This window comes from Penicillium chrysogenum (genome assembly GCF_028827035.1).
Source record: "Penicillium chrysogenum strain IBT 35668 chromosome Unknown utg000005l_segment0_segment0, whole genome shotgun sequence".
NCBI classification, from domain to species: domain Eukaryota; kingdom Fungi; phylum Ascomycota; class Eurotiomycetes; order Eurotiales; family Aspergillaceae; genus Penicillium; species Penicillium chrysogenum.
In genome coordinates this window covers 3,294,223-3,321,699 of record NW_026622753.1, presented here as the reverse complement: position 1 = coordinate 3,321,699, position 27,477 = coordinate 3,294,223, and the positions used below count along the sequence as shown (strand labels likewise).

At 49.3% G+C, this 27,477-nt stretch overlaps 11 protein-coding genes across 11 annotated transcripts; 6 read left to right on the top strand and 5 right to left on the bottom strand.

The window, feature by feature from the left end:
- Positions 1-275: 275 nt before the first annotated feature.
- N7489_009643 (uncharacterized protein) lies at positions 276-1,235 on the bottom strand (the record flags this gene model as incomplete). Its single annotated transcript, XM_056715393.1, has 1 exon — positions 276-1,235. One exon carries the CDS (start codon positions 1,233-1,235, stop codon positions 276-278), a length of 960 nt encoding a protein of 319 aa, XP_056563015.1.
- Positions 1,236-1,393: 158 nt separating this feature from the next.
- On the top strand, positions 1,394-1,641 carry N7489_009642 (uncharacterized protein; the record flags this gene model as incomplete). The annotated part of the gene is made up of 2 exons (XM_056715392.1): positions 1,394-1,475; positions 1,532-1,641. 2 exons carry the CDS (start codon positions 1,394-1,396, stop codon positions 1,639-1,641), a joined length of 192 nt encoding a protein of 63 aa, XP_056563014.1.
- A 585-nt stretch (positions 1,642-2,226) lies between these two features.
- N7489_009641 (pyridoxal kinase) lies at positions 2,227-3,633 on the top strand (the record flags this gene model as incomplete). Its single annotated transcript, XM_056715391.1, has 6 exons — positions 2,227-2,274; positions 2,324-2,334; positions 2,415-2,494; positions 2,548-2,760; positions 2,817-2,934; positions 2,997-3,633. 6 exons carry the CDS (start codon positions 2,227-2,229, stop codon positions 3,631-3,633), a joined length of 1,107 nt encoding a protein of 368 aa, XP_056563013.1.
- Positions 3,634-5,039: 1,406 nt separating this feature from the next.
- Positions 5,040-6,271, top strand: N7489_009640 (phosphotransferase family protein; the record flags this gene model as incomplete). Its single annotated transcript, XM_056715390.1, has 3 exons — positions 5,040-5,138; positions 5,208-5,503; positions 5,578-6,271. 3 exons carry the CDS (start codon positions 5,040-5,042, stop codon positions 6,269-6,271), a joined length of 1,089 nt encoding a protein of 362 aa, XP_056563012.1.
- Positions 6,272-9,017: 2,746 nt separating this feature from the next.
- N7489_009639 (uncharacterized protein) lies at positions 9,018-10,571 on the top strand (the record flags this gene model as incomplete). Its single annotated transcript, XM_056715389.1, has 3 exons — positions 9,018-10,147; positions 10,199-10,396; positions 10,454-10,571. 3 exons carry the CDS (start codon positions 9,018-9,020, stop codon positions 10,569-10,571), a joined length of 1,446 nt encoding a protein of 481 aa, XP_056563011.1.
- Positions 10,572-12,305: 1,734 nt separating this feature from the next.
- N7489_009638 (uncharacterized protein) lies at positions 12,306-13,357 on the top strand (the record flags this gene model as incomplete). The annotated part of the gene is made up of 2 exons (XM_056715388.1): positions 12,306-12,376; positions 12,466-13,357. The coding sequence occupies 2 exons, from the start codon at positions 12,306-12,308 to the stop codon at positions 13,355-13,357; spliced, it is 963 nt and encodes a 320-aa protein (XP_056563010.1).
- Positions 13,358-14,948: 1,591 nt separating this feature from the next.
- On the bottom strand, positions 14,949-16,109 carry N7489_009637 (putative C2H2 transcription factor; the record flags this gene model as incomplete). Its single annotated transcript, XM_056715387.1, has 1 exon — positions 14,949-16,109. The coding sequence occupies one exon, from the start codon at positions 16,107-16,109 to the stop codon at positions 14,949-14,951; it is 1,161 nt and encodes a 386-aa protein (XP_056563009.1).
- A 1,922-nt stretch (positions 16,110-18,031) lies between these two features.
- Positions 18,032-19,113, bottom strand: N7489_009636 (putative L-cystine transporter; the record flags this gene model as incomplete). Its single annotated transcript, XM_056715386.1, has 3 exons — positions 18,032-18,917; positions 18,989-19,006; positions 19,073-19,113. 3 exons carry the CDS (start codon positions 19,111-19,113, stop codon positions 18,032-18,034), a joined length of 945 nt encoding a protein of 314 aa, XP_056563008.1.
- A 646-nt stretch (positions 19,114-19,759) lies between these two features.
- N7489_009635 (uncharacterized protein) lies at positions 19,760-22,200 on the top strand (the record flags this gene model as incomplete). The annotated part of the gene is made up of 3 exons (XM_056715385.1): positions 19,760-19,907; positions 19,989-20,356; positions 20,407-22,200. 3 exons carry the CDS (start codon positions 19,760-19,762, stop codon positions 22,198-22,200), a joined length of 2,310 nt encoding a protein of 769 aa, XP_056563007.1.
- Positions 22,201-24,272: 2,072 nt separating this feature from the next.
- Positions 24,273-25,736, bottom strand: N7489_009634 (uncharacterized protein; the record flags this gene model as incomplete). Its single annotated transcript, XM_056715384.1, has 1 exon — positions 24,273-25,736. One exon carries the CDS (start codon positions 25,734-25,736, stop codon positions 24,273-24,275), a length of 1,464 nt encoding a protein of 487 aa, XP_056563006.1.
- Positions 25,737-25,902: 166 nt separating this feature from the next.
- On the bottom strand, positions 25,903-26,871 carry N7489_009633 (F1F0 ATP synthase subunit delta). The gene is made up of 6 exons (XM_056715383.1): positions 26,688-26,871; positions 26,595-26,617; positions 26,383-26,513; positions 26,204-26,292; positions 26,057-26,146; positions 25,903-26,002 (listed from the first exon to the last, which is right to left on the bottom strand). The coding sequence occupies exons 1-6, from the start codon at positions 26,817-26,819 to the stop codon at positions 25,970-25,972; spliced, it is 498 nt and encodes a 165-aa protein (XP_056563005.1). The 5' UTR covers positions 26,820-26,871; the 3' UTR covers positions 25,903-25,969.
- Positions 26,872-27,477: the final 606 nt, after the last annotated feature.

The window sequence follows — 27,477 nt, the reverse complement described above, 5'->3', positions numbered from 1 at the left end:
GCGAATCTCGGAAATTTAACAAAGACAATATAAACAGATCGAGTCAAACCGATTAGATACGGCAGTAAATAAGGAAATAACAGAGTGAATAACTGCTACGAAGCGAAATATGGACGATATCACTAGGAATTACATACAGATCAGACAATCAGACCAGAAAGCCAAAAATACGCTCGCTGACATCAACCATGGCCATACCCACCTGGGCAGACGGACCCAAAAAGATAAACAAGAAAAGAGAGTGTATGAACAAAAGCAGAACAGAAACATTCAGATCAAAACAGACCTATCAGCATGGGACCAAGAACCAAGGCCATGACAGTAGCAAATCCAAGATGAGGCAAGGGAACAGCAAGACCCGCGCCAGCCCTAACATCCACCGAGCCAACAGTGATATTAGTCGCCGCAAAGCCATCACCACAATGCGCATTAACGATCTTGGCAGAGGGGAGATAAGTAGTATCAAGAGGCTGGCCGTCCCGTCTGGCCCATCCGGAGTAGATATCCATAGTCTCCTTCAGACACTTATTGCAAGTTGGCACACTCCCAACAGTGAGCGGTGTACCCAGCGGCACGAGGTAGACGCCGTAATCATCCGGGGCAGTTGAATTGGAGACGGCGTCGACGAAGCAGTATTTCTGCGTCGACGGGCTCGCGAGACAAGTGGCGCGGTACATTGGTTCGTAAGCGACGAGATCCCGATACGTGCCCTTGACGACGGAGTTACCGTTTTCATAGTCGTCGCCGCAGTTGTCGGGGTCCAGTAGGTCCGCTGCGAGACCGGTCATGATGGATGCGCATTTGGAGACATCTGCGGAGCAGGATTTATCCAGGATGCGGGAAGTGGCAGGGGCAGAAGAGAGGGTGTGGAAGAAGGCGTTTGAGTTCTCGATTAGGAGGGAGATGGCGTTGCAGTTGGAGATTGTTGTGTTGGCGCGCCATTTCGCGAAGAAGTCGATGCAGGTGCTTGTGTTGGCGAAGTTGTAGGAGAGTGTGTCGAAGGGCTTGGGCATTCCTGTTGAGGTGGAATCTGTTGCTGTGACGATTGTTCGTCGGCGGACTGTGGTTGTTTCCTCTATGGATGGTGATCGACGATCTGTGGTCTCTCCACTTGCGTGCCAGGCCGATCGTGGCACGGTCAGTGTTGTGGGTTCCACTGATTGGGCCCATGCGGGTGATTGACAGAGAATAGAAATTAGGATTAGGAGGTTGTAGATATGGTAAAGACGGGACATTTTGGGCGTCGTCGACTTGAGGTCGAGGCGAGGACATAAACAGTGAGGTATGAATTATCGGAGCAAGGACAGTCTTTGTATGTTTAACGAGTGACAGCTGGGGCGTAGTTGGGAAACAAAGAAGTGTGTTATTTCAACATGGCGTGATGAGCTAGGGAATGAATGACGATAACTCATTAGAAGGAGTGACTGAGGGGAATTCCCTAGAAGATGAAGATGAAGATGAAGTTGAGAAGCGAAGTAAGCCCCATTAACCCTGGAAGTTGCAGAAAAGCCTAAAATGGGACTTTTTCTAGTTCCCAAGGCCGAGAACCTGCCAATTGCGCTAGAGAACTCCGAAGGAACACTAGCACGGACTAGACCGTTCGGTGGGACTTTGGGTTCAGGGGCTATAACAGCTACCTAGGTATAACAGTTGGGAGATAGACAATATAGAGCAGATCCATTAGTCCAACCAGTCAAATTACTCGGAAAAGACATACATAGATGTAGTACTCCGTATGGAGTACTCCGTAGTTAGTACCTTTGTTTCTCCAGATGTCGTTTCCCTTGTGCTTTTGCTTTTCCCCCCGGTTCCCGACTGGACTATCATTCGGTGATTCTGAATCTGAGACATGAAGTAGTATGTAGTATAAAGTACAACCTTGGAAGAATAGAAAGGTAAAATTTAAGAGAGGTCAACCTTGGAAGACCTGCCCAGGTGATAGGGTTTATAGGGACTTGGGTCGAGTTATTCAATATTGACAGATTATAACCTAATTGATCCCATTGTCCTATATCTACATGATAGTACAACATAATTATCAAGATATTCCCTACCTAGGTACATATGTAGGTAGAATACAATGAATTATTCTTTCTCGACGAATTCGGTTCTCGGAGCCAATTAGGTAAGAGGAATTTCGGCAAATCATCCCCCCCGGACCCCCACACAGAGTCATAACATACTTGATAGACACTCTCTGTCAATTCAACCTAACTTGAACTGATCATGGATTCATTAGTACCGGAGACCCGTGTTCTGGCTGTTGCTAGTCATGTAAGTGGAACTGCCCACTCCTTTAGATCATAAACTAACACTCCACCAGGTAGTCTATGGGTATGTGTCGACTCTGATAACGCGGTTTATCATATCTAGAAGACGTCATTGGACTCAGTCAACTAATACCTCTTCTCCAGCCATGTCGGAAATACAATGGCCACCTTTGTCATGCAATCCCTAGGCTGTGAAGTCGCGGCCTTAAACACCGTCCACTTCAGTACGTTGCAACCCGGCCTGACCAATCCAACCCTGACTCACATGCAATTGCAGGTAACCACACAGGCTATCGCCAATTCAAGGGAACTCGTGCCACCGCCCAGGAAATTTCAGACCTCTACCAGGGCCTGTGCCAGAGTAACCTCACAGACTTCGACGTCATGCTATCGGGCTACGCCCCGAGTGCAGCAGCCGTGGAAACTGTAGGCACCATCGGCATAGATCTACAAGAGAAAGCAGAGAAGAAGCCCGGGTCGTTTTTCTGGGGTAGGTAACACTCGCTCTTCCCACAAATACTGATGCTAATATAAATATAATGTCAGTCCTGGACCCAGTCATGGGCGACCAAGGCCGACTATATGTCAACGACGACGTAGTCCCCGCATACAAGAAAATCATCCCCTTTGCGGATCTGATTCTGCCTAACCAGTTCGAAGCCGAGTAAGCCATCCGGGATCAACTGCATGTCCCCAGAAATGACCACTAATATAAAATAAATATAGAACCCTCTCCGGCATCAAAATAACCTCACTAGCCACCCTCGCCTCAGCAATAACAGCCATCCACAGGATCTACTCCGTGCCACACGTGATAATCACCTCAGTGCAACTCTTCAAGCTCTCCCAATCAGGCTCAACCCCGTCCCCACCAGAGAACTTCCTAACTGTAATTGGCTCGACCACCCGCTCCGACGGGTCACCGCGACTATTCCGCGTCGACGTACCAGCGCTGGACTGCTTCTTCAGCGGGACGGGCGATATGTTCGCCGCGCTGACCGTCGCGCGCTTAAGCGAAGCCGTCTCCGCAGTGGATGGTCTGCGCGCGACCAAGTCGTGGGTTTCCCCCGATGATGTTGCGGCTACGGATCTGCCGCTGGCTAGCTCGACTGTCAAGGTTCTGTCCAGTATGCATAGTGTTCTCGAGCGGACGCTTGAGAGTCGTGATGCGGAGCTGGCGGTTGCTGTGCCTGCGCGGGAGGGGGAGGCCTCGGCGGAGGAATTGGAGAAGAGGGATTATTTGCGTAGGACCAAGGCTGCTGAGGTTAGGCTTGTGAGGAATACGCGGATTTTGCGGGATCCGAAGATTCTGTTTGAGGTGCAGGATTGGAAGGAGGAGGATCTTCCTCAGGATCTGCGGTAGTCTTTGGTTGGGTTCATAGCTAGGGTTTCGTATCTTTTGCATGAGGCATGGTTGGGTGATAGAAGGATTTCGGAGGGCATTAGATGAAGCCGGATCGGTCCCCATTTCTATATCAAAAGCCGGTTCGGCCTGTACATAGATTTGATTTTTGAATCAAGCATGAAATCTTTGTATCTTTTGTTCATTCAGTCAAGGTCTCGAATGCATGTACTCGTAACTAGGTTCTTTTAGAACCCAGAACCCATCTAATTTTCGTTTGTCATCCTTCCAAATTCGTACCGAGGTGTGGCCTTTAAATGCCAGTGCTACCAAATCCACCGGCACCGCGGACACTCTCCTCCAGCTCCTCGACGACACTCACTTCAGGGGTGTAGATCTAAACCAGGTCAGACATACCCACGCGACATACAATATCATGAAAGTTAGAACTTACCCGCTCCAGAACCAGCTGGGCAACACGATCACCCGCCTTAACCGGGAAGTCGACGTCAGAGTGGTTGAACAGAAGCACCTTGACCTCGCCGCGGTAGTCAGCATCAATGACGCCAGCACCGGTGTCAATGAAGTGCTTAGCAGCAAGACCGCTACGGGGAGCAATGCGGCCGTCTGTATTCCTCATTAGCATCCCTTTCACTCTTAACCCAGCCCAGCCTCAACAAGCTTCGGTAAATTCCTCGGGTTCAATTCCCGTCGCAGGTATGGTCACGTACAAGTTCCTTCAGGCACAGCAATAGCAATACCAGTGTCAACGGCACCCTTGCCCTTAGCGGGGATAACAGTCTCCTTCGCAGCGTAGATATCGTACCCAGCAGCAAAAGCCGAGCCGCGCGTCGGAGCCTGTGCCGACTCAACGAGCTTCTTAACAAGCAGCGGGGGCAGCGGCTGCTGGATCGATGTGACGGCGGCGGCAGTCATTGTGTCAGGCTTTGATCGTTTCGGCAGCGGGGAGGCAGGCAGGGAAGGCGGGTTGTGGGCGGGGAGGGATTTCTCTTGGGGTGGCGGGGTGGCCTCTTTGGTCATGGTAAACACGAAATGGTTGGAGGATCGAAGATCGAAGATCGAGGATCGAGTGGATAGAGTAGTAAAAAAATAACAAGGTCCCACAGTGAATTGGGTCAATTGACAAAACCCCTAGCTTCACAAAAATTGCGGTGAGCTCCACGCTCGACGCCTTCCTGCGCGTTTCACCGCTGGGACGCGCCGGGTGTTTGCTTTGTTTGTTTCCTCCCCGCTCTCTCTCGAGCGGTGACGCCGAGGAGCTGCTGGGGCCGAGGTCCCCCGGTCACGCCGAGGAGGTGCTGGGGCATTTATGTGCTCCCCTGTACATATTATTTTTATAACCGTCGGTCACTTTGCAAGATACATACGCTCTTTGCACAGCCTTTTCCTCAGTTCATATCCACACCATGGCGGGTGAAGTGCGCCAGCCTATAGATATTCCCTCGTTGGAGAAGTACATTGACCAGAATGTGCCGGAGGTTAAGACTCCACTTGATGTGAAGCAGGTGAGTCTGGCCCCGTCAATTAACAAGTTGGCAATATCAAGCAGACCAACTAATATCCTGTCACTGTAGTTCGGCTTCGGTCAATCAAACCCTACCTATCTTCTTACTGCCGCTGATGGCAAGAAAGTCGTTCTGCGCAAGAAGCCCCCTGGCAAGCTGCTCTCGAAGACGGCTCATAAAGTCGAGCGCGAGTATAAGATTATCCGGGCATTGTGGGATACCGACGTACCTGTCCCCAAGGCGTACTGCCTATGCGAAGATGACAGCGTGATCGGAACCGCATTCTACATCATGGAGTTCCTGGACGGGCGACATTTCACCGACCCAGCGATGCCAGGAGTGAGCGGGGAGGAGAGGAAAGCACTGTACGTCACCGAATGAGGCTCCAACGCAGACACCAAGCACCCCCAGCCAGTGCCTCCTACTGACAAGCACACAGCTGGAAGAATGCAGTACAAACGCTCGCGAAGTTCCACAGCGTCGACCGCGAAAGCGTCGGACTCGAAACCTTCGGCAAACCGACAGGCTTCTTCGACCGCCAAATCGCGACCTTCAAGACAATCTCCAAAGCACAAGCGGCCGTCGTCGACGCCGACACCAAAGAACCCGTCGGAGAACTCCCGCACTTCGACGACATGGTGAACTTCTTTTCGCAAAAGAGCACGCAACCACTGGACCGGGGCACCCTCGTTCACGGGGACTACAAAATCGACAACATGATCTTCCACAAGACGGAGCCGCGCGTGATTGGAATCCTCGATTGGGAAATGGCGACCGTAGGACACCCCCTATCGGACTTCTGCAACCTCACCAGTCCGTACATAATGGACGGTGGGGACAGCCAGCTGTCGCAGTTCGCGCCGGGGGTTGTTCCAGGGCTGCCGCGGCGCGAGGAATGCATTGGCTGGTACGCCGAGACATCTGGATACGAAACGAGCTCCGACGTGGCGTGGGGCGATGCGTTCTTTGCGTTCCGGGGCTCCGTGATTATGCAGGGCATTGCGGCCCGGTTCGCTGGGAGACAAGCTAGTAGTGCGAGGGCCAGTGAGTATGCCAAGCGGGCGAAACCGTTTGCTGAGGAGGCTTGGGGGAGGGTTCGGGCTGTTAAGAGGGCTTCTGAGGGGAAGCTGTAGTCTATTACACTATGTACGGAGTAGAGAGTCGAGCATTGTTTACTTGGCTTCTGGGACTGTTGATAGTGGGCTTTTGGGGGGTTTCAGGTTTGACCTTGTATATACTCAGAATCGAGGCCTGGACTTCACTTCATTCTAGCGCCGTCTAGATGTAGATAGGTGCATGTACAATGTAGCTTGACACGGCCCGATCTAAATCTAAATCGGACTCTTCAGGTTAGTATGTAAGGCTGGTCCAGAACCAACTCTCCACTTTGAAACAAAACCCCACTCGAGGATTATAGACATGGAGGTCACAAGCCTAGAACAGCTAGATTCAAGTACTTTTGGCGCCTGACGTACGGTGTAAGCACTTATCCCGATGGGGATAAACATTTGAGACTGTATCGTATAATATCCTGCGAGCATATCACGTTTATGTACGCCATTTCACCCGATCACTACCGAGGGAAGTAGGGATATATAAACCCTCCAAGGTTGGAAGATGGAATAGGTTTAAAAAAAAAAAGAAAAAGAAAAAGAAAAAGAAAAGAATGAAAAGTACGCTGAATATACATTATATATAGAGAGAATAGATATGTACGGAGTACAAGATATAAGATATGCCAGATTTAAGAGTGGTATAAGAGAATATTGAAACATTGAAAAGAACAAGGCGCGGATAGGTGGGAAGGTGGAATACCGCATTGTGTAATGTCCGTTGAGCCGTCTGCAGACAAGTGCAGTATGTAGTCGGGCAGTTATGATTGGACGCAAAAGAGGGGAAGAAGGGTGAGGCTTTTTCTGCCCTGCGGCTCTACGCGTAAGTGAGGCTGAGGGGGGTGAAGAATCCACTTGTTTTTTTGGCCTTCTAATATATATATTTCGGGTTTTTGGATATCATTAAATGTTGAGATAGGTGGTTTCAAATTAACTAAATTGTCGGATTATCCACTATTCACTAGTGTGAGGGGAGGGGATGCGGCTGGTGGAATAATAAGGGGTTTCGGATTGTGGCCGACTGGGTTGGACAGCACATCTATGCAGGGTAGTATAGCGTAGTATTATGGTTATTATAGTAGGGGGTATTATGATACAATGTACGAAGTATCGTGTAGTTCTAATCGAACTATATAGTCATTGACGTCTTTTTAACGAGGCTCTGAAACGTGGGCCGGACGATCTTCTTACCGCAGACAGCGCGTTAACAACCAAACCGGGAAAGCCTGAAGATCCCTTCGGGTTGACGGAGGCTGACGAGGCTTGAATATGCCAGCGCAGACTTGAGTCTGACGTTGCAAAGGCAAAATAAAAAGGACCAAAAGGCGGGACGTAAAAAGGGAAATGGAAGAAAAGCGAACAGACCGTGTGGGCCCTCCTTCGTGCAGTTTCCCTAGCCGGGTATAACAGACTGGGGGAGTGGAGATGGAAGAGAGGGGAACTTCTCTGAGAGACTTGCCCCGGTTGTTGTCTCCGAGTTTAATGGTGGAGCCTGAAGAGCAGAGAGTAGCGGTGGAGACTTTTTCTTTCCTTTTTTTCTTCTTTTTTCCTTTTTTTTTTTTTCCCTTCCCTGGTCTTTTTTTTTCTTGGCTTATGTACGACCAGGTTCAAATGCTCCGAGTCGAGTAAGGTAAAGTCAGGGGATGGTCAGCAGAGAAGGATGAAGTTCAAAAAGTGATGGTATAGCATTGTAGGTATACACGAGATGAAAAAGACAAACAATATAACTAAAATAACCCAAAAAAGTCAAAAAATCTTGGAATACAAATTAAATTACAGAAATCGGGAAATATAGAACCCGAATAATAATAGCAACCCGTTATAAACCAGTCACGGTAAAGTATTCCTGGTAATCTATTATGTGGAGCCCGAGATTGAGAGCCCTGGAGAGCCGCATGTCCTTCGTCTCTTTCCCCCTCGAATATTCCTTGAAACGTTGATTCTCCTTTTCTCTATTCCTCTCTTCTTTTCTTCTCCTTCGATGTCTTGCATCTGATACTGGCATTATACTGGTAGATATTGCTGGGCCAAACTTGCACGTGTAGAACGTGGTATTATCTCACCATTTAGACTCTTCTTTTTTTTTTTTTACCCCCGGACTTCTTTCTCCCTTAGGCTTTTCCTCTTTTCTTCCCCAAGATTTACTGTACAGTTTCCTACCTGCACGCTTCCTTCCGGGTGATATCATTCATCTGCAGATGGCGCAGTGACAATCGGAGCTTTTGAGCCTCATCCCGGGACCCATTCACTACCCGTCCACCTTTCCGCTTGGGTAAGTCACTTTCTGCAGACCTCGAAACTGAGGTAGTCTAGAGCTTGGGGGCTCTTTTTCTTTTTCCCTATTTTACTTTTCTGGTTTTATTGCTTTATTGCTTATTCCTTTGTCGCTTTTCTTACTTTCTTGTTTTGTTGTTTTTCTACCTGGGTTCGTGGCTTCAACCCTCAGTCCTGTTTGGTTTTGGTTTTATTCTCTCCGGGTCATCCTGACCTGACAACCCCTCATCTCCCCATCTCGACACTTTGCAGGACGGGCACTCGCATTGTGTCAGAACCACTTGCTTGTCTGTTTTTCTATTCTATCCACTTAGATCGTGCCTTCATTCATCTGGTCATCGAAGCCATAATTACAATAACCCCTCTCTAACCATATCTTACAGGCTACTTATCATCGTTTCTGATGTGTGATTGTCAATCTAATCTGCCAGACCAACAACAAGTATAAGGCGAGGTGCCCGATGCACCTGCTACTTTCTTCATGATATCGGCCATGTATGATTCGGATGATGCTTTTAATCGATCGCCTCCTCTGGAGGTGATGAAACCCAATTATGGAGAAAACGAAACACCACCACCATTTGCTCGCTCAAGCGAAAAAGATGCCGATGCAGTGGGTTCCCGTAAGCCCAACCAGCTGAAACCTCAGAACTCAACCCGTGAGGGCGACCGAGTGCTGATGGAGTTTCTAGCTCCGTACCACCCTGAGATTGCCGCATCGGCAAGGACTTCGCCATTGGAACCATTTCCTGGGAATCTAAAAAAACATATGCAACCGCCTGACTTTGATCCAAGAGATCCAAAGAGGTCGAATGCATTCAAGGATGATCCTGCACCAAAGGCATCGTCACCGGAACTCAAGGCACCCTCAGGCTCGGCCTCATGTACTGAGGCTGAGAAGAAAACCCCACAGATGAAACCGGCCCCAGTCCCATTACAGCCTAAGCCAGATATTGAGATCAAAGAAGAGTTCCCTCCAAGAGAGCGACTCCCCTCATTAAGTGACTCGACACGACGACTCTCACAAGTGTTGCCCCAGCTCAAAACCTCACCGGAAAAAGAACCCCCAATTCTCCCATTAATTCAACCCCCTGGACCAAGTGTCGCAAAATCCCCCAACAGCAGCAATAAACAAACGCTGCCGTCTATCCATAAAGCTCTCAGCGCATTGTCAGACTTCGGTGCACCACCAGCCAGCACAATGTCATCACCCTTCCCCTTCTCCTCGTGTCCTGGATCAACTACATCAGGAAATGATTCCCCATTCGACCGCGCTTTCCCGGGAAAATTTTCTATCCCTCCAAGTCCTTTTTCTCACTTTTCGCCGGTGAGCATGAAGGAATCATCTACCAACCCTTCTCCAGCCTCGCACTCGTCCTTCTGGCGTGGACCACCCCAGTCTGAGACGATGCCTGTCCAGACCCCATACGTGGCTTCCCCTATGGCCGCCAAAAGCCCAGCAAACAGTTATCCTACGCCCACGGAACAGGTTGGCGCTGGTTTAGGTGATCGGCATTCGCTCGCTGCGTCCACTCCCCAGGCCAATGGGGGCCCCGTGGGCAGTTACAAGTGTACACATCCTGGATGTACTGCCGCCCCCTTCCAGACTCAGTATCTCCTCAAGTAAGACCAAAGACGACTCAAGTGAAAAAAACCCTCCTAACGAAACAGCAGCTCTCACGCAAACGTGCACTCCCAAGACCGCCCACATTTCTGTCCGGTAGAGGGCTGTCCACGCGCACTAGGCGGGAAAGGTTTCAAGCGCAAGAACGAAATGATGCGCCATGGCCTCGTGCACAACTCCCCAGGCTACGTCTGTCCCTTCTGTCCAGACCAGCAACACAAATACCCGCGACCCGACAATCTTCAACGGTTCGTGCTACGTCTGAGCCTCACTTAATTTGACATCAGCTGAACTCACACTCACAGGCATGTCCGTGTACATCACGTCGACAAAAACAAAGACGATCCCATTCTCCGACAGGTCCTCGCGCAAAGGCCGCTTGGCAGCGCCCGCGGGAGAAAACGAAGGATGAACAATACATGATCCTTTAGCCTCTCGCTTTGTTTTCGATTCTATTACAGCTTACATCTTGCATCTCCAACCCGTTTATTTCTTGCCCATGTTCTTTCTATCCCACCCGTTCCGACCGGCGTGTACCCTCTTCAACCCCCACTCTATCCCCCATTCAACCCTGTGTCCCCCGGGTGTTCCAGATTAGCGCCTCAGTACAACATGCTAATCCCTCTTCGAGGCAACTTCGCAACTTTACGCGTGACGAATTTCTCAGCCGTGATACCTTCCTGTTTTTTATTTTGTTACCTTTGGGTACTATTGTTTTGGTGCTTCTGCAATGATACCATCTGTGCATTGTTAGAAATTCATGATGTTACATGAGCCATTCGTTTAATTGGAGCGTTGTGAGTCTTTAATTTTCTACTATTTCATCGTATTTTTTCACCTTGTCTGATCAATCCGATTGGGGTATAAAACCTCTTCTATTGGAATTCCTCCACTTTGGAAAATACCGAAAATACATTCAGATGGAAATCTTTCCCCCTGATGCACCATAACTGGGAGTTGGTCTCGCCAGCTTCACTTTAAATGCGCGTATGGTCCAATCCGATTTGATACTTCCTCCTTTCCCAGTATTCAACCTTTCGGCCCTTCCATCAACCTGGTGGGAATTCGAATTATCTCCGGATTTCAGACTATAACTGGTTTCCTCATTCCACGCACTTTTCCATCAGTTCCATGGCCTCACCATGTCTATTAGAGTTTCCCAGCCGCCAAGTTGTTTTTTCCTGTCTGCCGTGATAATCCACGCCTAGGGCCTTTCTTCCGTCTACCACTTGCGCCACAATCGAATCAGCCTTCTACCGCTGTACTAGGTACATATTCACTACATCTACATCAGATTAGGGTTTGGTGGCTTGCTAGCCGCGAGAGCACGCGGAATATCCGCATAGGAAGAATAACTTGCATCGATTCTAGTTCTACAAGTAGGAAGGTGAAAGTTAGCGACTGCAATAATTTGTAAAAGAAGCATCCAATAATTGAGTCTGAAATACGCCCACACTGCCTTCAGATTCCCGGAAAGGAAGGGATAATCATCGAAACAAGTATGGGAGCCCAATTATCCCTACTATATTGAGTGCACACGCAGAGAAGCCTGAGCATGTTGGTCCTAGGATCCTCGCTATGGGGAATCATAACTAAGTCTGCGATGCCTAGCAGCACTGCTCAAACGAGCCCAATTATGCGCCAATGGCTCATCAACCATTTGTATTGCTGGTATAGAAGTTCCATGCCTGATTCTGTGGGGCTACCACGACGTTCCGGCCCGATATCTTCTTCTCATGGAAATGCGTATCCACAGCCATTTTAATCGGAACATTTCTGTGTCACCTATAATAATTTCAATACGGACGTATAATGGACGGTGTTATGACATGTGGTTTACTTAAGACATTGTGTGATGCAGTGCGGTTCGTCAGCTCCGGACAGGGGTAGTATGTTTTCAACAAGAGGGCGCTTAACGGGCAGGATTAAGAGGTTTGAAATTCTCCTACCATTCGCCCGCTCGTTTCCGGGTTTGCCCCTTTCCTTGGCTCTATCTCGCTGTTTTCTCTTGGTATTTGCTCTATTCGCGTGTCTAATCCAAGGTCACATATAGTTCGCCACTATGAGGCTATGGCTATTCAGGAGCAAGACGAAACCCGGTGTGCCAGAGCACATTCTGTAAGATTTCAAGATATAAAATGATATACCGAGCTAATAATGCCGAGGTACTCCACAGAAGGTGCAATTGGAATGAAGGTGCTATCTGATCCTTCGCACGCTGACCTGGAGTGAGTTTACCTTCTACTTCAAGAGGGTGCCCCAAACTGGATGGACCGAGGCTCAAATAAGACACCCAAACTAACCCCCACTGAACTAGCATTGTTTTCGTCCATGGATTGACCGGCAACCGCGAGAGAACATGGGCTCACGAAAACGGAACCTTATGGCCCCGAGATCTTCTTCCGAAAGACTTCCCCAAGGCACGGATCATGACATTCGGCTACGATGTCGACATATTTAGTTTTACCTCAATAACCTTCTCGGACCGACTCTATGACTATAGCCAATCCCTAGCCTATGCAATAGTCAGCCAGCGAATCGGCTGCTCAAACAGACCGATCCTATTCGTCGCACACAGTCTAGGCGGCTTGGTATGCCAACAAACACTGATCCTCAGCACCTCCATAGACGGTCTATGGGAGATATCATCAAGTTCCATCGGGATAATCTTCATGGGCACGCCGCAATACGGGTCTTCGCTTGCCTCCTATCGAGAGAAACTCGCGAGAGGCATGAAGATAGTCCATACCGCGAACAGGGATATGGTCGGGGCTCTTCATCCGGATTCAAACAATGCGCAGCGAGTTGGGAACGAGTTCCAGTCTATGTTTCGTCGCGGTGACCTTGCCCTTAACATCTTCTGTTTCTACGAAGCGAAGAATATGAATGGTACAGTGGGCAAGATCGTTGAAGAGAACTCGGCTGTTCTGCGAGGCTATGAGAATTGTAGTATCGATGCTGATCATTGCAACATGACGAAGTTCAGTGGTCATGCAGATGGTGGTTATGGGCTTGTTCGGTCGATCATTACGGGGTGGCTGCATGAGTCTCGGGTTTGTGATGCTGCGAACAAGACTGCCATGTCCGCTTCTCTCTCTGGGAATCCCGCTTGGTTGGGGTCTTGGACTCCGGGGAATTTTTGCTTCAATGGGACTGCAAACTCGCAAGGTTTTGCTTACACGTATGGCGAGAACTTTGCCTTCGACTGACGGGGTATCTGCACGAGATATGAACGTTCCTTGCATTCCTTGGTTGTGAGAGTGTTGTGTAAGCATTGTCTCTCAAACCTCGGAAGTCAATAGCCATTGGCAGGGTTTATAATACAATGCCTTTGTTCTTGATTGAACGAGGTCCATGCACGTTTCAAAATAGAGTTGGGAATTAAGCTTCTAAGACCAACCTAACCCTGGAACACGTGCAAACTTGAAACCTTGAAGTCTCAGAACCTTGGTTCCCTAAACCTTGGAAGTTTCAGATATCTGATGAGTCAGTGATATTTCTTCCCAACCTGGTTTCTTTATACTAGAGCAACAACACACCCCTGGAATACTACCTATATCATTCATTCCCTAATTGAATAGTGTAGCAGCTTGTAGCAGCTCCTGGTTCCCCAGGAAGCTTGCGGCTGATCAAGATATTGTTTGGGGTATGTTGGCTGACCCTTCGTGTAGCCATTACTGGGTTGACACTCGCCCGGGGCGTCGGTTTAATACGCCGAGCTCGGGTTGGTTCCATGGCCTCGGAACGATACTGACAACTCGCTGTATCATGTCCACATCCCCGGGGCGTAGTAGACTGTGATTGGGTTCCCTGCGGGGGTCCTGGTGTGGTGGAATTGGGCCGCCTTACTCAAGTTGCATGGCTGGTGTCGCTACCGATCTGAGGAAGATGTTTCAGGACCGGTACTTTATTAAGCAGGATACTATCATATCGGACGGTAGTCGATGAACATGAACGCGGAGGCGGTTTTGATGGGGCTTCCAATCTGCAAAGCGTATCTCGTCACATACTTTTGGCCTTGACATAGTAAGGCGATGATTTGGATCATTGCTCTGGATCCACCAACTTACAGACGTGACGAACCTTGTTACCTGGTTATTCCAGATAGAAAAGGAAATCGGGCAATCCCTGTATTTATTTATATTTTTGACTCTGTACTTGCTCTTCGCTGCTGCACATAGCCTCAACTGAGTAGCAGTGGACTCGTATACGGATGGTCGGTTAGGCAATGTACAATACTGTTTTTCTATAGAAGGCTATGTACATCTTGCACTATTATTAAAATCTATCTAAATCTGGGGGAAATTCGCGTTTCATCTGGTCTATTTCCGTGTAAACGTCTTTGGTACATAGGAAGATCCCGGGTAGCTGATCACAGTCCTTTTTGCAATAGTCCTTATTATCAGGATGACCTTAGTCTGGCCTAGGTCTTATCTATAGAGTTAAAATTAGAACCAAGCATTTTTAGTCACTTCTTACGGCAGTAGACTATTCCCCAGCGCTTGAGTTTGATTCCAGATTTGCATCTCGATATCACTAAAGACCTAACATTTCTCAAAACTATTTGTTTCTGTAAAGTCTCATGTGCTTAGGTTTTGATAGAAGCGAAACGTAATCGCTAAACAACAGAATCGCACATTCCCTAAATTAGCAATACCTTTTTCCGCTTTGCCTACCAATGTTGTACATAAAAGAACCAATCAAATCCACGAAGCACAAACAAGCAGCTAACGACGCCCGAGACAAAGGTAAACAAAAGTAAATATGAACCGAAACACCATCATAGTCATCATAGTAATCTCACCGACTACTAAGCCCAGCCTCTCCCTTCCGGTGAATCCTCCTTACATGGTCTTTCATATTGTCGACACGACTGAAGACCTTTGCGCAGCCCTCCCACTCACAAAGAACACCAGGATTATGCTTCGCCTCATGACGAGCACGGTCCTTCTTGCTACTAAAGCCATTTCTCACAGACTGGGGACATCCCTCATAGCGACAGAAGAGGTACTTGCGGTGTCTGTTGAAATGCTTCCTCAGATCACATCCTCGATTGAAGAGAGCCTGTGAGGAACACCCTGGGTAAGCGCAACGCCAGGTACCGTCACCCGTGGGGATCCCGTAATTGCTTAGGTCGCCTGAGTTGGAGCCAGATCCCGAGCCTGAGGCCGAGCCTTGTGCGGCCGGTGGAGAATCTGGATCAGAGAGGGAGTGTGGTGGCGATGAGGAGATTGAGGTGGTCGTAGCGGTGGATTGGTAGAGATGGGTTGTTGGCGCTGGGACAGATCGGGGGACTGAGATTGATCGGGGGACTGAAAAGAAGGCTTCTGTGATTGGATCGGAGGAATGGGGTGGGCAAGAAAGCCACTGCTCGTTTGCAGTGTCGAGTTGGTTGTTGAATGCTGGGTAGGTCTCTGGTTGCACCTCCGCCGATGGGGGAAAGCGCATAGAGCCTATATTTGGGAAGGGCTGCGATTGGTAAAAGTCTATGGCTGGTTCGCTCTCAAGGGACCATTGGTCAATCTGTTGGGGAGTATAGCCCGACGTGCCAGGGCTACTCGTAGCGAGTTGTAGATATTCCCGGGGATAGTAACCTTGAAAGGACGGCGTTGTGGGGAGTCCGATGGAGGTCTCAGAGGTGGGTATATGAGGAGAGATTGGGAGAATGTCTGCGTTAGACGCAGTGGACCACGTGTATTGAGAGCCAATTGTATCAGTGTCTATTGATTCCCTTCTTCCGGTGGAATACTGCCCCGGGGCTAGGAAGGACCGACGGTTTAGTTGTGCGTTCATCGAGTTTATGTTCATCTGCTGAAGGGCGGACATGTGAGAGTTGGATGGAATACCGGTAGAGATATCGTACAGGCCTCCAATATATTGGGGCTCTGAGGACTCCGAGTAACCAGCATTATCAGACATAGTGCTGTACACACTCTTAGGCTTCTGGCGACTAGGGCACATGACGACGTTGGCGATGCTGGGATGTAGATGGTATTGTGGAAAGGTAGTTCTGAGGATGGAAAAGAGGACTCCCAGTCGAAGTACCCAAAGCTGTCGTTTCAGAAAACAGCTCTTGCATATCAGTTGATGATTAGTGTAATTTCGTCCTTATAAAGGATGTATGAATAGGTGTCCATGCATTGAAGATTGTTGCCCGATGAGATCGAGAAGCCAAAGTATTATAGAGTTTTGGCAGATTTAGAGCTGAACTTATCTTTAGACTAAGGCGTAACCGGCAGTCGATTATTTATGGTCATATCATGTCGAGGAGGCAGTGCTGTAATCTTGAATTTCTAGGCGCTCCGCAGAAGAAGTTGAAACGTTGATCAACTGCCATGCTCGATATAGAACATTAAATTGTTAATCATACCGGTCAGTTATGGTTGGTAATCTGTCCAATGAGCAGTTGATATCCCTCCCTTGGTCTGATGGTTGACTCAAGTTGATTCAGAATGGATGGATTACCGGGGGCCGGGTCTACTGGCTTCCCCTTGAGAGATGATCTTCGACCCAATCAGGGCTTGCAGGTGTTGGCCTCTCACGTGTATAAGTATTGTTTCTCATCAGAGTAGGGCTGAAAGATGACGACGTGGGTCTGCGCATAGTACTTTCCCAGGTTGGCTAGACCAAGACCGGCAGGTTATTGCCAGAGGTTAGGGTTTCATGCATTAAGTATGATATTCCCAGGGCTTGCATTGTGTGTTCGTATTATTGGTCGTTAGAAAGCCACGAGACGCCCAGGGCGCCGGGTATGACCAGGAACGGTGTTGCGGTACTTGGTAAGATCTTTTATGTCTTTTTGTACATGTCCGTGACAAACATGTGGAACTGGTTTATAGCCATAAGTATCAAGAGCCTCACTATTATGGCCACATTACACAAGAGATACCCAAAGTTATACACATAATCCCCGATGCCATGTTAATAAGTTCCGATTCCATCCATAATTTTAATTCCAGTTTCTTAAGGTTGAGTCAGATTGGAGGTAACGGTAAAAGCCGGAGGTGGCAGCTCTTGCGTGGCGGGGTATCTTACTAGTAGGGAGCTGGGACTGATGTCTGGCAGGCATATTTCGCTCCAGAGCTATTCTGTATAGTTGATCATTACGGAAACCGGGTATTGCAGGGGGTAGAAAGTGAGCTCATATTGAGTCTGGGAATCTGGAATTCAGGTTCAGCTCCGGTAGTGCCATAGACCCTTAGCACTCACTGACACCGACGGCTAGCACCGTTAGTGCATTGTGGATTGACCGTGTCCATTCTCATGATTGGCCAAATGATGAGAAGTTTGTGCTTATCCCATTATTTGACCACTCACGTCGTTCGATGGGGACCAAAATACGGGGGCCGTTCAAAACGAGGAGCGGTGTCCGCTACAATATGATCGGCGTGAGCCTCAGTGTGGCTTCGGGCCTATTATCCAGTCACTGTGTGAATAGTAACTATTGCATTTTGACAGATTCTCCGGGGGTTTTCTGGACATAGCAAATGATGGCCTGGATACTTATACAATGGTACGTACCTAGGTACGTTGTAAGCTGGTTGTGAGAGGGTATCTTTGGTCTAAGAATAATATTCCATGGTAGTGTGTCCCACATCCGGAAACCAAAAAAAAAGAAAAGAAAAGAAAGCAGCATCGACTTCTTAATAGGACGGTCTATCGTGTATCTAAATCGTGGCTTAAACTAGACCCCCAAATCGTCAGATCGCCAAGTCTCCCCAGGGCTAAGGTGTTGGGTGGTCAGAATTACCGCCCCCACAATGTCTCAAAGATCCAAGGTCAGACTGCACTGCTTCTACAAAAATAGAGACATATCTCCAATGTCTCAAATTTGGCCCCAAGGTCACCAGGTTCGTCTCATGGATCTTTCTGTGTGCCTTGGATCAGACCCGATCTCTCACAGCATCATCCTGTCCGACCAAGAGGGGCGATTGCTCGCCCGGACCAGGTGTTCTCTTCTGGTCAGGGGTATCTCGGTATAGGACGTAGTGTTGGATGCAGAAGATCGCATCGAAGAAGATTGTAACGTTGCCCAGCAGTAGCTTGACCGGGTTGCCGGTGATACCGCTCCAGTCACTTTGAAGGCTGGAGTCAAGTACCAGTTGAAGCATTGAAAGGACCCCGCCAGCCAAGTCAAGAAGGATGGTTCCAATGCTCCATCCTACTGTAGATTGGCGCTTGTAGTTCAGCGCCACCTGAGGCATATATTTTACAATGGTGATCAGGAGCTTGATATACGAAAACAAGTAGATCTGGAGGGATTTAGCCTTGTCTTGTAGTTCCCCCTGAATCAGCATTTCACTGAAGAAGGGCAGCATGTTTTCACCTACCACGTCAATCCACGCCCAAGTAGAAGGATCATACCCTCCGTCCGGACTTTGCGCCAACACGATCGCCGTAACCACTAGAGGAGCCAAGGCACATCCCCAAAAGAGCCATGCCATTGTCCAGCTAATCCTTTGGAAACGGGGAACGTGGAACCCCCAGATGAAAGGCCAAAATTGTGTGTACATTACGATGCACAATGCCACCGCGTGGGCCGCAAATGCGAAATCGTTAAACCGGACGGTGGGTTCGATCGAGGCAGGGTGGCGGGCCGCATACTGTGACCGAATGACGGGCGAGTAGAGGAAAGCAGAGGTGTATATCGCATAGCAGACAAAGCCCAGAGGGTTTATAGTTGATAAATCAATGGATAAGCCGACGGTCGAGTTGCGTTTCCAGTTGGTGATGGGCTGCGGATAAAAAGACCCCGACCAGCAGAGCATGCTATGCGCTCGAGTGAGCCATTAATCCAAGTGTCATATGAGATATAACTTCGGGTTCAACCGTAAACTTACTATGACCATCCTAAAAAGCTGGAAATCGGTCAGTCATGTTCATAAGGCCCGGTGGCATTCGGGTGCGAATAGGAGTTCACTAACCGGGACAAAGCTTTAATGAATATCTCGAGTTGAGGGCTCATGTTGGATTGAGGACACTCATCCCAAAGTATCAGGCGGGGGAAGAAGAGAAAGTGCGCAGGTGGGAAGCGACGATTTGGGCTCCATTCGCACGCAATCTTGTGATAAGATCAGCTGAGGATAAGACAGATAAGATAACAACCACGGGAACAGGCTAGTTGACTTCAGGAAGGCGGTCACAATAGCAATGCTGAGTCAGCGGCTGGTTGGCCCGGTAATGGGTTGTCGGAAAACAAATGACTGGGGGAATCGCTCAGCCTCTTGTTGTGATTCCTCTCTGCCCGAAGTGCCTGTGCGACGTGCATTTCTCTATTTCATACCAACAGCGTTGTCGGGCGCTTTTTCAATCCTATCCTAACCTCACATTCCGAATCTGTACGACTCTCTTTCCTCCCTCTCCTTACGCTCCGCCTCGACATCTACTTTACGACCCTTTCGAACCCTACTTAGATCTTGTAACACGACCAATTTTGCCATAAACTGGTCAACATACAATCAACCGGGCCAACTTTTATTGGACATTCCAGTTAGAATTCCGATCTCTTTATCGCATGGTGCATTCTTCAGATCGGGAGATCTCGAAAGATCTCCGGTAAATCCGACATTCCAGACTGAATATCGCATGGTCGTTCGAGTATTACCCGCAAAATGTCAGACTCGGATCTCGCCGCCGCTGGGAGCAGCACGTATGCATCCAATACCCTTCATGTTGGCGATGGCACCTGGGACTCCGGGCGAGATACCTTCCTGCTGCCCAATTTGATGGGGATCAACTTTGAGACGATGCGATACAATGGTTAGTCCAGAACATCAGCAATTTACTTTCGATATTGTTGCATACCTTTTCAACTTTCTTGTGACCACTGACACGTTACAGGCATGGGGAACCGTTTCAAGGATATGGCCGGATATCATTCCATAATCATCGCACACGGCGTCATTGCAACAATCGTTTTCTTGGGTATCGTCCCAACATCAATATTCATAATCCGATACTACTCCCGATGGAATCCTTATTGGGCATTCAAATTACATGTTTGGTGCCAGGTACTTACTTTGCTCTTAACCACGGTCGTGTTTGTGCTTGGGTGGTTTGCCGTTGGGCCCGAAAGAAGCCTAACCAACCCCCATCATGGAATTGGCCTAGCAATCTATGTCTTGGTCATCTTCCAGGTGCTGTGGGGCTGGTTCCTGCACAAGAAGGAGAGTAAGAGACAGCGACTCCACGTCCCTTTGAAACTAGTGGTAAGTAACACCCCAAGAAGGGATATATGGGCTCTCCTAACATATCCTAGTTGCACCGGTGGTTGGGTCGTGCTCTTGTACTCCTCGGCATTGCTCAAATTCCACTGGGACTCACGCTCTACGGTTCGCCAAAGGTCCTTTTCATCCTATTCGCGCTGACAGCTTTCGGATACTTGGTTCTTTACTTTGTACTTTCTTACAAATATGACGTCGAAGGATACCACATGGGAAGTGATCTCGGTGGTCGCAGCCATTATACAGGTCCTTCAGAAATTTCAGAGCACCATGGCAATCACACAGGAGCAGCTCTCGCCGCAGGCGCTGCCGGTGCTGGTTTGGCCTCAATGTTTCGACGACGTACAAGCAGTCGCCACCCGAGCCATGCTTATGAAGACTCCCGCACATCCATTTCCGATGAAAAGTATTCGGATGAATCCTCCCACCATCATGGCGGTGGCGGTGGCGGTGGTGGAGGAGGTGGTGGTTTCGGCAAGAAACTCCTCGAGATTGGCGCACTTGCTGGGGCTGCTCTCATGGCCAAGAAGTTCTGGGACCGCCGAAAGAAGCGTGAAGACGATGCTGAGTCTGGTCGCTATAGACCTGCGCATTCGCGCAGTACTAGCCACACGGATGAATCTCTCAGCAGACTGGAAGATGGTCGACCGGAGCCAACCCACCACACGCCCCTTAATCGACCACCGAGCCGTGTACCAAGCAGGTCTCAAAGTCCAGGCTCGTCTTACTATTACAACAGCACGTATTTCACCGAGCCGCCCAAGCGAAACGCTTCTCATGGGGTTAGAGACGCCGTTCTGGGTGCCGGTGCTTTCGCTGCCGTGAAGCGCCTGTTCAGCCGCGGTAAAAAGGACGATGAAGAGAAACGGCGGCTGGAGGATATCAAGCGCCGAGAATATGAGGACGAGGCGCTGCAGAGAGCAAACAGCAGACGGCGTCCACAGGCTGGAGAAAGTTTTTACCCACGAAGAAGGGCCAGTTCGTACAGTGAAACTGATCTTACTGAAACGGATTTGTCTCGTCCTCCACCTCGACATGCATCACATGGACATGGAGGATCTCCTCTTACTGCAGAGCCTCTCGCCTCCGGTGCTGTCCATAGTGCTGTATCAGATATGCCGCCTATGCCCCCGAGCCACCAGCAGTTCTCTGGCGACTTGAGACCCGAAGCTCCTCCCTCACGTCACTCCCTCGCCCATGATGGAGCTGAATTTGCATCAGGTGCGGCCGCTGGCGCAGCACTAGACGCAGCCTCCCGCCGCAATCGGAGCAGCAGCCGGCGCCGAGAGGACGACGTTGCCTCTCCACCGGTATCCGTGAAAGTCAAAATGCACAATGACGGACGACATGTGACACTCCGTCGACTGACTGAAGAAGAAGCGGCCGCGAGCCGTGAGGCCCGTCGCAGAGAGCGAAGAAACTCTCGACGTCGCAACAGCAGTGCGGGTTCTTTGTCTGGCAATGAAGACGCTGGTTATGACCGATGGCGTCGCGTCGAAGAGCTCGAACGTCAACAAGACGAGCAAATGCGACGTGAGCAGGCGGCAGCTGCTGCTCGCCTTGCCCCGCCACAGGCATCCATGGCTCCTTCAGGCAGCATGCCGGCGTCCTCATGGGGCGCTCCGCCTTCTCAAGTCAGCCAAATGCCGCCACCACCTCCAATTCCTGCGCCTTCTACCATCCCATACGGGGCAGGCAGTATCACTTCGCCCGCATATACCGGTACTGAGATGAGCGGTTCGTACGCGAACAACCGTCGCCGCAGACGTGCTGAACGAGCCCGGACCCGGCAAGAAAGGCAGCAGCAGCACGGCGTGGAATTCACCTGAGCGCTCTCTTAGTATCTAGCATCCTCCGTTTTCCCTTTCTCTTGTGTCCACTACAGGCCCAGCTTACGACATGTACAAAACGAGTTATGTGCTTCTCCAGCCGTGTTGATATAAATGATCCCCCCTGTCACGGTGCTATGTCTTTTTGAAATGTTCCCCTTTTTCTTGAATGTGCTTTTGAGGCGACGAAATGATTCTCTTAGCTAGCTTTTCCTTTCTTATCTCTTCATGATGCCAGCGATTTAACGGATCTTTTATTGGGTTGTCGATTGACTTTTTTTTCTGGTCTTCTTGTCTTTATCTTTGTGACAACGTACCTATCTGAGTATTGGTTATCCATATTCTTTTGCTACCGCTTGGGCCTTTACAACCGAGCAGAAATGCAAGTTAGAAACTGTGGAATTCGATGAATCTTGAACAATATATCAAACTGGGATATGGCCCCTCTAGGCCCTAAACAAGAACCTTGGATTTTGTGGTCTAGTGGAATAATGTCGTTTTTCCTTTCCGTCGCCCTACTCTGTGGAAGTAGACTTCCTTACAGAATCACCATCTGGATCTTGAGTATAGTGGTCGAGCAATGAATCCGAGCCCTACAAAATGTGGCTCGATACACTTGCCCCTTGCTGTCATACCCTGGCTTATGGTAATTTATATTTCTCCCACCGCTTAGCGCACGACTCATGTCACCTTAGCGACCAGTAGAAAGGTATATATGATTTGGCTCTGCGTAGCCTCCGTGTTTTGCTACCGTGACTCTGTAAATCCCAAAAGTAGATACAAAAGGAGCTTCGAACTTGTAATAACACCTCATTGTCTGGGGCTCCCTCTGTTACTATCTGTGTAGAACTACTAATCTAGGCCGACTACCACATATCACACCCCCCAATATCATACCAAGACCAAGCGGCTCGGCTCCACAATGAAAGCCCTAATCGGGTAGAAATGAAAGACAACAAAATAAAACTTCTTTTCAAGGCTCCATGGCTTTTTTTGGGGCTTCTCACAACCCCAAAACTTTCTGCATCCCAAAACCTATATCGTCTTTCGTCACTGGGTCTTCTGTGGCGAAATAAGGAAACCCGTCAACAAGAGCAAAAATGTAACGACGGCTGCATGATTCGAACATGCGCCCGCGAACGGAATTGATAGGGGAATCTTGATTTCAAGAATGACTTCAAGATGGTTCTAGTCAATCGCCTTAGACCACTCGGCCAAACCGCCATTTGATGGAGGAATTGTGCAGGAATCGACATCAAGAAGGTGTACTTTTTGAGGTCAAACGTCAAGCACAAAATTTAACATTAGGAGGGACGTTATATGTAAGAAGACTCCCTGGGATGTGAATTTAGTGTCGAATTTGGTGTGTAATTCACTGTTTATACCGCGCGTTAATCCCTGTTGCATATTGGCCAAACAAGATAGTAATTATTCGAAAGGTCTGAGTCTGACAACGTCGGATTCTATCGAGCTGTAAAGGTTCTCGCAACGATCTAGATACTACCCCGCACGCACGGTGAGGAGGAAGAGAAGGAGAGGAGAGAGAGTTATCAAACTGGGTAGCTTCTATCACTTGGTGATGCCTCAGGCGTCCAACATCCCCAACGATCCATCGAAGCTGAGGGTACACGAGAATTACCCTCAAACTTATAGGCCTGTACTGGTCTATGAGAATGAATCCGAATGGCCGGGTCCTGGGGTTCCTTCTTTGGGGAGGTTTGCAATATCGAAATCCGTCAGAACCACCCTCCCCGGGCTGTCAGGTATGATGAGTATGTTCTTGGGATAAAGCCCATTGCGTACGACTACAGCGCTCTTTCGGGCAATGTAACTTACGGTCTTGGAACCTGCCATTAAATGCGATTAATTCATACTCATGACTCGACTTTCAGCCACGAAAATATATCGAATAGAACAAGACTAAGCACGTTTGCGGGACACAAGGAGATACCAGTAGCATAATGATGCATACAAATAGTCTTTGGGAGAAAGTAGGAACGGAATTCGCCGATGTGCATGTCGCCCCGATCTTGTCCAATCTCAATTGCTCACCACCGTAGGGGTGTAGCTACTCAGCCCGAATGGCCGGTGTCTGGATACCACTGGCATCCGCAAGACACCCCGAATTTGGACAACAAAAGAATGATAATGTCCATCAGTAGATACAGTAAAGCTCTGACCAGGTAGAGCATTACAGCGCCGACTCCGGTGTTGGTCAATGGGTATGTTGCAATGAAGAAGACATTGAGAGGGACCAGCACAACGAGCGCAGGGACGATGAAGCAGGTGTGGAATAGCAAGTCATTAATGATCGGGTGGCAAGTGATGTTGTCGAATTTGGTAGGGAAATGCGGAGAAGGTTGTTGAGGGAGATCAGTTCGAGTTATTCGAAATTTAAAAGCATACTTTGGGGCTTTCTCACTGGATGAATTGGGCGCAGGTCGGATGCTGTAAAGCGAAAAGGAAACAGCAAAAAAAGCAGGGAGGTTCTTCTCCGTTTTACCCGCAATTGTCGAGTCATTTGCAACAGGCGTGTGGACCACGTTGCTGGCTCTCACTTCCCGGGCATCAGCACCCGAGACAACACGAGTGGGGAACGCCGTTTGACGCGTTTCACGATCAGACAAGCTGAAAAGGAACGAGTTTCGCATATCATGGTTCTTTGGGATGCGAGCTGACAGAGACTGCGTTCTTTTCGTAGGGCTGTTGCATGGTGAGCTCTTTCGAGAGTACGTGCGACCAGCGACCTTCCATTTCCGGCATTGTTTCTTCTGTCGATGCGAAGCAACGTAATCCTGTCTTTTTTCGATCGAAGGTAGGGGACTACGTGCCGCACGAGAAGGCGGAGACAGAGAGGCCGCAGGAGGAGAAAATCGAACGCACCGCATCAGTGAACCTGGATTGCTAGAGTTCTTGAAGTTACCGGCATTTGTGCCTGGCCGATGATTCGCCAGGGCAGTGATGGGAGGTTTGATCCACTGTCGGCGGCCAACGGAAAGGCGTCGCAACTTTGAGGGTTTCTGAGATTCGCTTTCATCGCCTTGACAAGCAAAGCTTGCCTCTGGCGAATCTTGGAAGCAATCGAAATTGAACTCCTCCGCCTCGGGGGTATTACTCCTCCGTAGGTTCTCCATTTGATAGCGACGAAATGACTCAGTAGATTCCTCTGTGCTTCCTCGTTCGCTATTTGATGCGGGCGTGTTTTGGGGATTCAGGGGTTCAGCAAGGCCGTCAAGAGTGTGGTACTTATCCACGGCGACATCCAACTCAAGTCGAGAACAGTTTCGGCTGGAATCGAAACCACGGAATGACTCGCGAAGTTCAAGGATTCGGTGAGCTTGCTTTGGGCTCGCTTCTGCTTCTGTTTGGCTTCCTGGCTGTCGTTTGTCAGTTCCGTCAAACCGGGTGAATGGCGCAAACCCAGTGAATGGCTCAAAGAGAGGTGAACAGAAGCCATCCGTAGGTGAGTCCGTCATCGTCAGTCGAGTATCCACGGTGCCAAGGGGGTCTGATTTGAGTGATTTGGCGAATGCCATGACTGCACGGTCAGCTGAGGATGAAAGTCGATGGTCGTTGGAGATGAGACGGGCAAGTCAGGTGCTTGCTTAACTTCCAAGCTTGGAAGGTGCGCTCCCACCCTACCGCATAGGACTATACCTAGGTAGACACAAAAAATAATATAATAAGCAAGTATGATTAGAGGGAAATGGAGAATTGCTATAATTCTACAGGTTCATAGTTAGGGCGATAATGGTTATGTACATCAAGTCTATTTGACGTGGGCCTGCAGGGTCTCGAGAACCTGTTCAAGAAAAGTCAGTATTTAACCAGTCCAGTAGTCCCCAAGAGTTCATACCTCAAGCTCAATCTTGGCCTCAGCGATATCCTGCTCGCTGCCGCTGCCGCTGGCAATCTTCTGGGCCTCGGCGATCTGGGCGCGGATGGACTAGGAAGGAAGTTCCGGTTAGCTTAAGTCGCAACGTTGCAAAGGAAAATAACCTACATCGGCGCTGAACTCCTCAAGAGGGAAGCCCTCGACAGCGTTGATGCTGAGCTGGGAGTCGGGCTGGACAACGGCGAAGCCACCGGACACTATACAGGAACACCATTGTTAGTTGATCAATCCCAATTGAGAAGAATCCAGATTTGCGGAATGTCTCAGGACGCGAGGGTCGGACGTACGGAAGTACTGCTTGGTGGCGCCGCTCTCCTCGAGGATCTCGACGAGACCGGGCTTGAGCTGCTCGATGGAGGGAACGTGGTTGGCGAGGACACCCATCTCACCGGAGGCGGCGGGAATGTTGACCTGGGTACTGTGATCGCGGAGGTTCGTCAGTATTTACGGAAAGGGCGTAGGGACCGTCGACACGGGTGCAAGTGGAAGCATAACATACACGCCAGTCGAGCGGTAGATGGTCTGTCAATCAATTATCAAGTCAGTACTTAGGTTACGATGTTGGGATGCCGGCCGGAGTTCGTTCACGCACCTGGTGAGGCAGAGTCAGGGACAGCTTGATCTTGTCGGCGACGGCCTCAGCGTAACCACGGCGCTGAACGGGAGCACCGAGGAAAGAAGGGCGAGCCCGGAGGGCGGAGCGAGCGAAGCGGAAGGAGCTCATTTTGCAGTGGTGGATGACGTGCAAAGGCTGGATTATCCCTCTTGAAGTTGCGTTGCAAAGGTCGAAGTCGGAATGCCGGTTGTTCCCTAGCGTCTGGTCACGTGCTACGGGAATTCAACGGCCGGACTATGGCCAGTATGAGCTTTGTTACTACGGTCATGCTACGCATGTTTTATGAGAACACGAGGAGAAAACAGATTATTCCAATTAAGGCTCTACATATTTCATTATCCGTCCGTTTTGGAGTCTAGGTCCCTGCGGGAAGTTCGATTCCAAACTGTAATGCCGAGAACAAGTTGATCGGGAAGGACCCGCTGGTAATCAGACGCAGCGGGTTGTATATGTCTATCGGACTTGCTGTTTTATGTGGCCTCCGAAATAAAGTCTTCTTCATACCCGGACAGCTGCACTTTACTCGGAGATGCAAAGTATATCCATCACGTGATGCATATAAATCAGGGTCACGTGTAGGCGAGTGGCAGAACGAGGTGAGAAAAAGTCGTAGACTGAAGAACCGCCAAAAGCAAGCTAAAAAAGACACAAATTTTCATTTATCTAGACCGATCTAATAAAATGCAATAAGGATACGATACTATATCAAGCTACTATGACGTTGCTTAGGACAATCTTGCAGTTAGCAAGCTATGTAGTGATGCGT

Coding starts and splice junctions, on each gene's coding strand:
- N7489_009633 (XM_056715383.1), bottom strand. CDS start 26,819: ATGAGCTCCTTCCGCTTCGCTCGCTCCGCCCTCCGGGCTCGCCCTTCT. Junction 26,618..26,687: donor CCCTGACTCTGCCTCACCAG/GTGCGTGAACGA, acceptor ATTGATTGACAG/ACCATCTACCGCTCGACTGG. Junction 26,003..26,056: donor AGGCCAAGATTGAGCTTGAG/GTATGAACTCTT, acceptor TTTCTTGAACAG/GTTCTCGAGACCCTGCAGGC.